At 39.2% G+C, this 12,733-nt stretch overlaps 1 protein-coding gene across 2 annotated transcripts in view; it reads right to left on the bottom strand.

Moving 5' to 3' along the window:
- The window catches only part of GRID2 (glutamate ionotropic receptor delta type subunit 2), a 570,960-nt gene that overhangs the window by 183,922 nt on the left and 374,305 nt on the right, over positions 1 to 12,733 (bottom strand). For both annotated transcript variants that reach the window (XM_065634052.1, XM_065634053.1), the window contains one exon: positions 3,424 to 3,477. In XM_065634052.1, coding sequence (XP_065490124.1) covers positions 3,424 to 3,477 — 54 coding nt within the window. The remainder of the gene's footprint in view (positions 1 to 3,423; positions 3,478 to 12,733) is intronic.

Here is a 12,733-nt window from a genome sequence, read left to right as displayed (position 1 = left end):
CATATTAAAATGTAGAATTACGGAAGCTCCTGGGACTGAGCTGTGATTTTAGCACCTGAATTAGCTGCTTGAGCTTAAAACATAGTCTTGCTCTACACTTGGTCCTCCCGTCCTCTCTCTTCTGCTATGATGGACAAAGACGTTGGATCTTTTTCCAGAAGATGTTCTTTAAAAGATGTGTTTTGTTTTGGGTTTTTTCCCCTTCTCTCCTCCAAGGAGTTTTTCCAGACTCTGATGTCTCTGGTAATTAGAAACCTTCTACTAACTTTTGCCCTCGGTTTATTCACGGGCAATTTGAACTCATTTGTTCTTGTGCCAACCTTGTCCTCTGGCCCTTGACAACGATGCATTTATTCTCACTCTCGACGTGTTTATAAACAGAGACCATATCCTTTTTCAGTCTTCGTTTTCATAGGCTATAAAGCCATCCTTTTCAGTCTCTTGTCACAGAAATTAGATTTTCTGTGCATCCATTCCATTCCTGGCCAGAATTGTGCACATTATCGCAGATGAAATCCAACCAATCTTTTGTACAGCAGCATTAATATTTTCACCTCCTGGATAGTAACTGTAGGCAGTGGAAAGTGTTTGGGGCTGTTCTGGAATAAACAATAGTAACGGGAACTGGTGGCAGCCTTGGGCATAGTAAAATGAGCCTGAATGTTTTAACAAGGGAAAACGCTTGAGCGACATATGGATTTAAAATTAAAAAAAAAAAATAATAAAAAAGACATTTCTTTCATTCAAAAAGAGCAAAAGAAAGAAAAGTGATGAAAATCATGCAAATGCCCCTTCAGTTCCACGAAAAATCTAAGCTTACTGCACACCTGCTATTTAAGAGTCATAGAAGAAATATAATTTTACTACTCTGGGCTTTTTGAGGTTATATTTACTATTGTGCAGAGGAAAAGAAGCAGGCAGAGACAGACAGAGGGAGAGAGTGTGAGAAATCCATTCTCACATTTTGTTAAGGCATATTTTCTCATGACTGCATTCAAATCTATGACTCCCGCACATTTTAAATAAGGAATTGGACCATCTGCTTTAAGGCCCTGAAGAAACAGGAGCATTTATTTAGAGAATGTGTCCTCGGCTGTCTGCACTGATCAGAAGAGATTCGTACTATTTGCAAAGGGCTAATATGATGTATTATGCTTTAACAAGTTACAAACCCTTCCATTTTACGGGAACAACCCCCCTCCTCCCACACATGCGTTTCCATTATGATACGGAGTCTTCAAGCAAATTTGCTGCATTACATAAAATAGCAACTAATGGGATAACAAAAATTAAGGAACTCTTCTCTAGGCATTATAGCACTTAAAGCGAGCAATTAAAATACCAGATTTTACCTCACAACGCCTAAGCAGATTCCCGATCACAAAACTGAAGGTGGTATTTATTTTTTTATTACTATACTCAATACGTGTGTTGTATCCCCTTGACACAGCGATGGAAAAGGAAATATAATGCCAGCTCGTTGTAGTATCTCAATGAAAGGAATTATTTGAATCGTATGTGGATTTTGCAAAACAACACATTTGCACTGTACTAGATCATCTTAGAATTTCAAACTAGGAGGACAGAGAAGCAGCGCCACAGTTACTTTGTTGACAGCCTGGCTGAGCCAATACAGGCACATATAGATGTGTAAGCTGTCCGAGATGCCAAAAAAGATTCATGTAAACAACAAACCAGGCAGAGCTCTGAGATCATTTCGGTCACATTGAAATACCGTGGCCATCAACAGCTAACGGACAACCACGTCAAATGGACTTGGATGGGAAGATAAGGATCTCACATCGCACACAGTGAGGGGTCTGTAAATCACTGCATTTCCAAATCACAGAATCACAGAATCATTCCAGTTGCAAGAGACCCTCAGGATCATCGAGTCCAACCAGAACCTAACCCAACTCCAGCACTAAACCACGTCCCTGAGAACCTCGTCTAAACGCCTTTTAAACCCCTCCAGGGATGGCGACTCCACCACTGCCCCGGGCAGCCTGCATTGGAGGCACTGCGATCATTGCTGACCCAGTAAAATGTTGCGATAAGCAAGAAACGTTATGCAACATTCTGCTTTCAGGAAATATTTACATTTCTGTTGCAATTTGAACCTAGCAAGAAGGAAAAATAGGACAAAACATGATTCTTTCTATGTTATTATCTACAAATCTTATTTATGGCTTGTCTGACTTTTGTGTCTGTAAAATATTGAGATTATTAGCATTTTTAAACAAACAGAGCTTGAAAGTAAGTTACTTAAGTGGCAAAGAGAAAGTAGGTACGCTAGGAATGGATCCTTGGTTTCATCTTGCTTTTGGAGGGTGGAGAAGCTGACACAGCTAGAAGTAAGCATCTTCTTTTGAAATTTCCAATTCAAATAAACTTTAAAATGAAAGACCAGTGGCAGTGTCTTTAACTTGAACAGCAAGGCAATATCTAGGCTCTGCCTAAGAAATTGTTGTCTTATCTATTGCTACAGAGATTCACGGTGCACTACTTTCGATTTGGATTAAATGATCTTATTATTAGCACACTGTACTAATGAAAATCTAGCAATTAAAGCATGAAAACAGAAGGGCACAGTAAATCCAGAGAGTAGAACTGGAATTTACACACAGTATCTCCAAGCAATCTTTTATCCTGGGAATATACACGAGCCACATGATTTACATGTTAGGGGAGAGTTTTGTCCCCAGGGAATTCAGCTGGTCTGGACCTAAATTGCTTTGCACAGAAGTCTGAACATCATCAAATCTAAGAACAACAGCATTGTTTAATGTTTTATATGCAAAGTCACTTCACATCTTGACTTGTCGTATTTTAGCTGACAAACATTCGTGGAAGAATTTATTTCACAGTTTGAAAACAGGACCTTCATTTAACTTTATTTCTTTTTTCCTTCCATGAACGTTCGTATATGACCCAATGCAGCAGTACACCAAAAAGCCTTCCACTAATATCAACAGGTTTGTGTATCAACCATAACTGAATTCTGGGGGAATTCTTAAAGGAAAGGGAAAGATGGGATTTTATTATTCTTATTATTAAGAAAAAAATCATTAAAATATAAATCAAACACAAGCACTCCACTATGAAAGATTACATTTGAAAAAATGACCTTCAAAAGATCCTCTAAAGACAGTCGGCTCAAGTCAAATGTGAAATCTCAGAAGGAAAGGGTTTGGTTTTTTTTTCCATTTATTTATTCATTCAAGGACTTCTGTTTAAAACAGGCAAGACAAAACAGTGAAGTCCAAGAACTTGTCGGTCTATTTTTATTAAGCAACATCCCAGCATGTCTGAACTTTGTCATCGCTACTGCTTACTGTTGGCAAAGTCAAGATCAGCACGAATATTGTCAATAAGTCTGAAAACAGGATTCATGGTTCACAACAATGTTCACTTGACAGTTACCTCATTTATAATGATCCAGTGACAGTCAAAAGCAACCAAATTAGTCTCCACGACCTGAAATAGAGAACAAATCAGCTATCAGTCAGCTTGCTTGTGAAAGCCAGAAGAAAAATATTAAATGGATGCTCTCTGCAAATGACAAAAGACGAACCACATGCTCTCAAAGACCTTTGTATTCAACTGAGGATAGAGAACCTTTAGCAAAATGCTGCAGAAGCATTTGTGTTATTGTTTGACTTGCTAATTAAACTTGGAAAATACATTTCATTGCTGGCATCACGGAAAAGAATATGTTTCAGTTGACCGAGGAGAAAATGAAATCGGTTTTGCCTTAATATTGTGTGTTGAGAGGGAGCGACAGAGGGGAAGGCAGAAAATTAATATCAAGTAACTCTTGTCAGGTTTCTGCAGCTCCTGCCTCTACGGCCTTTCCAGCCTACAACTACCCGTGAATTTAAAAAACAAAAACCCAAAAAAAACCCAAACCAAAATGCAACGACAACAAAACCCCCAAAACAACAAACAAACAGGGAACAAACCCAAACCAAAAACCCCACAGCGCAAATTCCACTGAGGCTTATTTTTTCCCTTCTTAAATCCACCACACTTTTGTGGTGAGTCACGTTTGATTCACCCTCACGGTGGAAACAAAGAGGGGGGGGGGAAAAAATACATTTGGTCTGTTTTCGTTAGCGAGGACCCCCAAACAAAAACCCAACCCAAACAAAAAAGCCCCAAACCAAAAAAGGCTTGGAGCTCACAACATTTCAATGTCCAAGTAGATAACCAGCGCTGGGTTGTGGCGACTCGGACCATCGCAGCGCAGTCACGTTTGGCTCTTAATGGTGAGCAACACAAATAGTGGGTGCCAAGGATGACTTCAATTTGTACTGTGTCATATCCAAAGAAGAACAATTTAAGTGGCCACGAATCATAAGAGCAGCAAAGGGCCCCATACTGATAACCTTCAGCATTAATTTAAATGGCCTTAGAATTGAGGTCACTGCTTATTGACTAGGATGACAGGCAAGATTCAAAATTCTGATCTGGAGAAACCAGAAAAAAAAAAAAAAAAAAAAAAAAGAAGAAAAAAGGCAAGAGAAGCAGCAGCGTACGAGCTGGCTCCTTATTTGAAAATCTCCCAGCACCAATAAGCAATCAGGGGAAATCAAAGCCATAGCTGCTAATGCGCTCCTGGAAAATGTCAATATTATTACTAGCAGGAATCAGGGTCTTCACTTTACATGGAATTTAGACTCACTACTCTTTCTCTTTGGTGACAACAATATATTTTGTTGTGCTGTTTTGACATTTTCTTGCATTTTCCACAGTCAACCGAAACTTCAGAATGCAAGGAATCCACAAAACGAAAATCCACATTTTTCGATTCACTTTTGAATAACTGATTAAAAGTTGGCTTGATCACTTCTTTGCACCTGAAGCTTCGGCTGATCAGATTTTAATGCACTTTATCCTCCATTAAAGCTTTAGTTTCCACTCATTTAGTTTCTTTATAAAAACTTGGTTCTGTGTATCTACTTTGCCCAAGCTCTCAAATTTTGATCAGGCGAGGCCTTTTCAACAGAGTTGAAGGTTCTAAGTGTCACTGTTTTTATTATGTACAGCTCACATACCACTTAGGCCAGGCTCTTGAAGAGCCTTACTGGTCTCGCAAGTCATTATTATTTTAAACAGCTCAGGCTACCTGTGACAGATTTATTCACGGCTTGCAAATAATAAGATGAAATGCATCCATTTTTTAGTCACAGTCGAAACTCCTCGGCAGAAAGATCATGTTTTATCCATTCAAGTTTATGCATTCATGAAACTACTTAACATTAAAGCCATTTTCAAAAAGCTCATGTCAAATTGAGATGAACTTGTAATGTACTCAGAGACACTCAAACTAATATATTCTAAGTTTAGATGGGCCACAATTAGCTCCTGAATTAAGAATTCACTTTCCCTTTCAGTCTGCCAGAAGCTGCTTTTTGGCATTTTCCTCAGCCCATCCACCAAAAGCTTGTTCTAATATTGACAGTGGTTGCTCAAAAAGATGACTGATGATGTCCTGGGAAAGGTGCTAGGTTGTGGGGGTGTTTTTTTTACATTTTATTTGATGAAATACAGATTCACATCTAACCTGGGATTTCAAGGCCATCTTTTCATCCTTGGGTCATTCAATCTTTCTTGATGAAATCATAGTCCCACTGATAACACTTAGAAAGAGCCGCCCATTTCAGCGGGACCATGATGCTGCATCTCAGTCTCTCACCTCTGAACATCTCCCCGTATGGCCTATATTGCCCATTTAATTGATGTTAAAATTGGGCCGTGCGCATTCTGGCTGTGTCTGTACAAATTGCAGGGCACTATATTATTATCGTCATCATTAATAACCTTCTGATATTTTTCAGTTACTGTGCTTTTCAGTGTAGAAGAATGCACAGGCACATCTACTGTTTTACAGAAAATAAATAAATACAATACTATGTAAACCTTAAGTTTTGATGCTTGAAGGAAAATATTGTTCAACCTTAAAGTTTTCTTCAACAACTACGAGTAATCATATGCATCATCTCACAGTCAGAAGATTCTATCAGCAGTTATTAAGCACAAGTTTAAAAGTTTGAGAGGATATTAAATCAGTCCAAGTAAATAAGAAAATAGAAATATCTGAAGCCAGCAGCAACACAACCTAGATCAAATTATCCATCAGAAAAACAGTCTTTACTTGGACACAGCAAGCCTTTACAATCACGACACAATGTTCCACAACGCCCTTGTCTACCTACTGAGTTTGCTGTTTTGTTTACTTAAAAAAGACATCACGTTTTCATTTGGAAGGGACGATAACAAATAAGATTAAAGTAAAATTAAAAAAAAAAAAAAAAGGCAAAACATACAAAAGACCATGTCTGCTTTTGATCACAACCTAAAAGTGCATATGACACGGCTTCAACAGAAGTATATAATGCAGTTGCGTAGAAGGTTTCTATGACTAATATGTTCAGAAAGTTAAACCGCTTATTTGTTATCTGAGTGATGATCTTCTTCTGGCTGCAATTCACATCTGCATGCACATCAAGTGAGCTGGCACCAACTTGTGCTCTGTGTCAGGGAATAGCAAACGTGCCAAATAACGCTCACAAAGTCGTAAGGGCAGTAATGAGAGAGAGATCTGATACCCTCTATATTCGAAGTAATAAAACCATTTGACGGGGGCGTGCAGGAGGTGGTAGGAGCTCCCAGACTCCAAGCGTTTGAACACGATGCAAGTTTCAGATTCACGTGCCGGTTCTGCTGGCTCTGTGACGGGAAAGGCGAGGGACAGACTGGAAATTTCCGCCCGAGACAGCAGGCAGGTGAGTGCATTGTTTATGCAGCTCACCTCTGAAGCTAAAACTGCGAAAAGCTAGAGTGTGCATCCATAATGAGAGCTGAACACCAAAATCCTACACAGATAGGCAACGGAGGCGAGCTGACCCTTTCCAAAACAAAGAAAACCATGCGCATATTTGACAAATTCTCTTTTCATGCTTCCTCTAGGGGAAATCGTACAAGAATTCAGCTACGGATTACTAAACAGCGATATTCAAAATGCAGAAAGCTCTCTAACGCTAAACACCGGGAGAGCGTCAGGAGACAGGATCATCTAAGCCTCCTCTGCTCTTGCTGCTCCCTCAGGCATTCACTTGCAGCCACCTTTGGAGATAAGACACCAAAACAGTCTTTGGTCTAACCCAAGACGGCTACTTTTGTGCTCCCAAATACATTTTGCTTTCTTAACTGTGATGAACCACACTAGCAAGTACCTAAAAGAAGCAGAAACTTATTAACTCCAGATCAACTGTTGTGCAGTTCAGACCGTTTTTATTCACTGAAAGGGTAAATATTTGAAACAATACTAAAAAAAAAAGCATTTTGTGCTGTTGAGGTGACGTTTCTTCTGTGCCACTGTCTCCACCATGCAGGGACATAAATGCTCATGTATAAGCCAGTGAACTCCAGTATGAACTGGAGAACTGACGCCCATAGCAATTCACACATCCCTGTCTCACCCAAATAAATCAGCGTCAGCGAACAAGCAGAGGACAGCCAACATAGCCAACAACTCCAAAGAACGATTTTTCTGAATTCAGCATTTTTTCAGCCATAGGTTGTTAGTATTCAGTTGGTTTCAATGCCATATCGCATACTTCTCCATTACTCAGACTCAAAGCAGCAAGTTAGCAGACAAATTCTGAAAAGGACTTCATGAAATTGTGGAAAATCCAAAAAAGAAATTAACTCTCTACCCAGTCAAGCACTGCTCAGACTGAAGAATTCACACGGTGGTTTTTGCTAATGTTGTGCCATTAATTGCATAAATCCTGCAGCAAGGGGTAGAGCCCATTGAGTATGCAGTGCCATTCATACACAGCCATAGAAAGCCACACCAATAGATATGAAAGGTCATTCTTAACATCTTTGTAATTTTAGAAATGCATTCGTGTCAAACTCCAGCAGCTCTCCTATTAAAATAAATCAAACTTCTGCTTCACGAAGAAGGTATTCCACTTAGTCAAACATGGATGCTATCGAACCAATGAGCAAGAACACGAATGAAGCAGAAAATAATTTTATTTTTCTAAAGAATTCGACTACACACCAAGGGAGATTTTGCAGAGAGCAGAAAAATGCTGTCAGGAAGACAAGTGATGAGCAAGGACAAACCATCTGTCATTGGCAGTAACTTCAGAACTTGTGAATCTTTGCAAGACCCGGACAGTTTATCACGACTATTTCTATCGTTCACACTCAAACCTTCAAACGGACTAAATGCAAGACAGTCTAAAGCAAACAAAGCAGTAGTACTGCGAGCATGCAAGCTTTTTGCATATGCAATAATAAGCAAGAAAGCAAAATAGCTTCTCAACAGAAAGGGCATGTCATTTAGTGGAAAATCACATGACAAGTTCTCTGCGTTTCTTCTTCCTTATAGACGTGGGCCTAAAGGTGTGGGCCCAAAGTACGACACATGGATCAGAACCTTTACAAAGGAAAACCGGGAAAACTGTTCTGGATCTTCAAAATTCATCTCCACAGATATACAAGTCAGAAAAGTCTTGCAAACCCCTAATGAGCCGTAATGTTGCACGTATGGAAGATCCATACAGAATCTGGCCATCTCAAGGGTCACCTGTTTGAAGCACGAGAGCGCTCCTGTGCTCCAGTTTTACCTTTGCCACAGTTGAGACTGCTCTAAAATGAGCCACCTAGATGCCATAAATAATTCCTCAAAATGTTGAAGAGAAGTGTCTCCAACTAGAGCTGGCCTTGCTCTTAATTTTCTGCTCCCCCAGGAGCTGTGATAGTGACTGTGAAGGTCTTTCTGCTGGACCACCACTGAGCAAACCACATTTTCCATTCGATTTTTGACAAAAGCCAACAGATGGCATTGAATAATCCCTTGTTTTGGAACTGGCTGGTATTGAAATAATTCAGAAAGTGATTTAGAAAGTTAGTTTTCCCAAGAGTTGGGCTGGGATACAAACACCCTGCTAACCTCTTCCAAACATCATCTGTCTACAATATGTACCATTTATGTGATCTTGTAATCTGAAGTGCACTCTTCCAGCTGGAAGACTGGTACACTGTTTTCATCCAATACCACTAGATTTGCCACCCCTGTCTTTTCATAGACCAACCTCTTGGAGTCACCACTGCTGTTTTATAGGTGAATCTATGACTCAACCTGATTTTCTCTTCCAGGGACATAGAAATTTGCTGATCACTAAGATAAGATAAAAAACAGGCTTTCTGTACACCTATGTGAGGCAAGGAGCCACCCACCTCCCTGAAAAAAGACCAAACCAACCAAACAACCCCCCCCACACACGACACCCCCAACCAAACAGAACAAGTCAGAGGTCTTGTCTTAATATTTCCTTTAACTGAAGATACGTGATTTGACTAGTTTGGGCACCTAGAGCAGCCTCCTGTAGGCAGTAGGTAGCACTAAGAAAGCTAGGTGATAAACTGAAGACCGACTTAAGCAATCTGAAGTTTGGAAAGGTAAATGCATGGACTTGTACTATTTCATATGTTGGACTAAGTTAAACACTGCAGGACTTGCGCATGGAAACCCTCAGCTCGTCTTCGAGGTTTGCTTGGGGCTTTTTTTGTTTTTGTTTTCTTCCTCTAGCTGGTAGTTCATTAAACCAGCACCTATTTATCAGGCTATCTGTACCATTTCTTCCTGCTGGTACCACAGCAAGACCATCTCTGTACCTCTGCTTTTAGCCTTTGAGCTTCTCAGTAGGGAAATCAGTTGCTGATTTATAAATCTTCATCTTGCACACCAGAAACTAAAGCTCATAAAGATCTCTCTTCACCGAAGGCAATATTTTTGGAATCTAATTTTAATCTCTACCCATTCTCGCTCTTGGGAGGTCAAAAAAACCACACACGGCAACACATTTTTATTGTTACAGAGCATCATCCCTTTCTCTCGAGTTCCTTCAAACCAAAAACCCAATACATTGGGTGAAACCTGACGGAGAAATCCCTAGGCCACTAGTTACCTAGTTACCAAGGATTAAAAAGCTTCTACAGCACTTGGGCAGGGGGGGTGTCATTAAGGACAGGTGAGATGGCTGACATAACTTCATTTGTTTGTCCCGTGAGAGCACATTTATTTGAAAAACAAAGTAGTTGAACTATTTTGAGCAGTTTATCTTTTTTTTTCCAGATTTATTTCAAAATATGACACTTTTAAACTAAAATAATTGGGTTATTCCACTAAAGAATTAGTTTTATATTGACTTGGCTTGCCATCCTAATTGCATTTGAAACAAGTCAAGCTCCAGGGAAAATTTCATCTCCCTTGCCCTAAGAGATGGACGCAGCTCGAGTAGCGAAATCAGCCCCATGCTAAAAAAAGCAAGCCAACAGTTAGACGTTCAGTAAAAGTAAACAAACACCGCATTAATATTTCAGTGATTATGACCACAGGCTTGCACTGAGGACACAAAATAAAACCACATTCTGTCCAGTAGAAACGGCCATTTAAAATTTTTCATTTCCTTCATCATTGAGAAAAGCTAACAATGTATTTACTTTATAGGAATCTAAGACCATGCATCCTTCTCTGAGGTCAACCTGGAGACTGTAGTTTTAAAACAATCCCTATAAGTAATTTAAACATCTTTCACTTCAAGGTTTATTTTATTCTTGCAGACACTTTTGCTATTACCAAATTCATCTTTTGCTTTATAGTCTGATCATCCACATGAAAAGTGTTTGTAATAACCATGCTGAAAAATAAACCCCAAAACAAACAAAACCACCGCAGATCTGTTTTGAAACTACTTGGTTTTAACTCAGAACCACGAGCACATTCTGCTGCCTGCACTGGAATACAGTTGCTAGAAAGTAGAATAGTATTCTCAATTAACAATAATGTACCTCCCGCCTAGAAGCTGCTGATTTCAAAGTAACAGTGTGATCCAAACCCTCATGTAAATCCAGATTCATTACTGGTTTACAATTGCCTGTACCTTCCTTTCTTGGTAAGAATGTCTTGTAATGTCTTTTATACATAACTAGATTTTGTTCATCGTCATAGTATTTAATTGATGCCTGAAGATCTCCTGTTCTTTATCTGTTACTTTTTTTTAAACTCAATTCCATTTGGAAGTGTGAAATCTAAGCAGAAAACATTCGGGTTGAACATGGGCTTTGAATCAAACTGGTTGTCACCACCAAGAGTCCAACACCAGAAGCCTAAATCTATGCTAAAGTCTCAAAATTTCCTCTCCTGTATGGATGAAGAGCTGGAATCAGAGATTTCTCCCAACTATGTTGTTTGTTTTGAACACCTCACCATCTCCCACACTCAAACACATTTGGGAACCACCCTCTGAGTGGACTTGATCTAGAGAGGCTGTTGACAAGTCCTCCAAAGGAAGGAAAATAATTTGACATCTTTGTAACCAACTTCGACAAGGCCAGAATTTCGCCACAACAGGGAAAGCTGCGGATTAATGAAGCTTTTATACAGATTTAAATTTATCCTATGCATATGCCTAAGTTCTTTTCCTAAGCAGAATGAAAAGTTCAATTCCTACTTTTAATCCTTTGCAGACTTCATTGGTAGCTTTAATTTGTAGAGGAAAAAGGAATGCCAGGTAAACAATGGATTATTCTTCATGTACGCTTAAAGTAATGAGGCTGCTAACGAAGAAAGCTTTGGAGGATGGAGGAAAAAAAATACAGATGATAAAATCGCATCTGTCATAATTTCAACATGTGCTCTTTTGGTATCTCTCAGAAAAATGTGCAAATTCTTATTTAATCTCTCTTTAAATCTGTTGCTGATACGGAAACATGGTATTTCTAATTGGGAATCATGATTAAGCACATAAAGTTATCACTTTAGTAAGGCAGTGAACGGTTAAGACTGAAGGAAAGTCCACTTATGAGGCACAAGATTCCTTCCCAGTGTGCATTAGTACAGGTTGACTGCACTCAGCAAAAGGACATTGATTCAAATAAAACTTGTAAAGGAATCGTGTCAGAGTAGTATTTTTAAATAACCTTGCCTTTCTCATCCGTATTTGATTTTATACTGGAGTAATTCTACAGATTGTAGCGCAGCTACTCTTGCTTTACACCAGCTTAAATGAGAAGAATAGGTAATTCGGGTAGAAACCACTGTCAGAAAGAGGGTGAAAAACATGGGGCTTGCGGAAGAATGTGAAGGAAATGAAGAACAGCAACACAAGAACAGTCTCACTGATTCAGAAAGCTATTTGGTAGTGTGAACAAATACTTTTAGACTGCCACTGTTTAAAAGCAAGCAAGCAAGCAAACAACCGACCCAAAGACGAAATAATAGTTTTCTTAATAGCAGCCAACTTCCATTAAAAAAAACTTCTTGTCCATCCCAGGTACCAGCGACCCAAATTAATTTAAAGAAAAAAAAAAAAGGCAGATTAAATTTAAAATAGTCGATTTGGCTGCTTTTGGTTGATTGTTTTCTGATACTAGGTGTGGGTGCTGTTATTTTTAAAGGTTTGAAAGAATTTAAGTAGGAGAACTATTAAACAGGTAGATTAAATTTCTATCTTCAAACCGAAAACGCGAGGCTTATTTTACCTTCTTTTTCCAAGAGTATTGAGGGAATATTTTAGGGTCTGACCCTCTGAATTGCTCAACATCTGTAAGGCAGCCGGGTTTTCCTCAACAGGGGCTGCAGAATTTTGACTGCTTTTGAAAACTTGCCCACTGCATCCAGGTTTTTAAATGTAACTTGAGCGCCTTGAAA

This window comes from Caloenas nicobarica, chromosome 4 (genome assembly GCF_036013445.1).
Source record: "Caloenas nicobarica isolate bCalNic1 chromosome 4, bCalNic1.hap1, whole genome shotgun sequence".
NCBI classification, from domain to species: Eukaryota; Metazoa; Chordata; class Aves; order Columbiformes; family Columbidae; genus Caloenas; species Caloenas nicobarica.
Note: the sequence above shows the minus strand (reverse complement) of the source record. Positions and strands in the feature narration are given on the sequence as shown.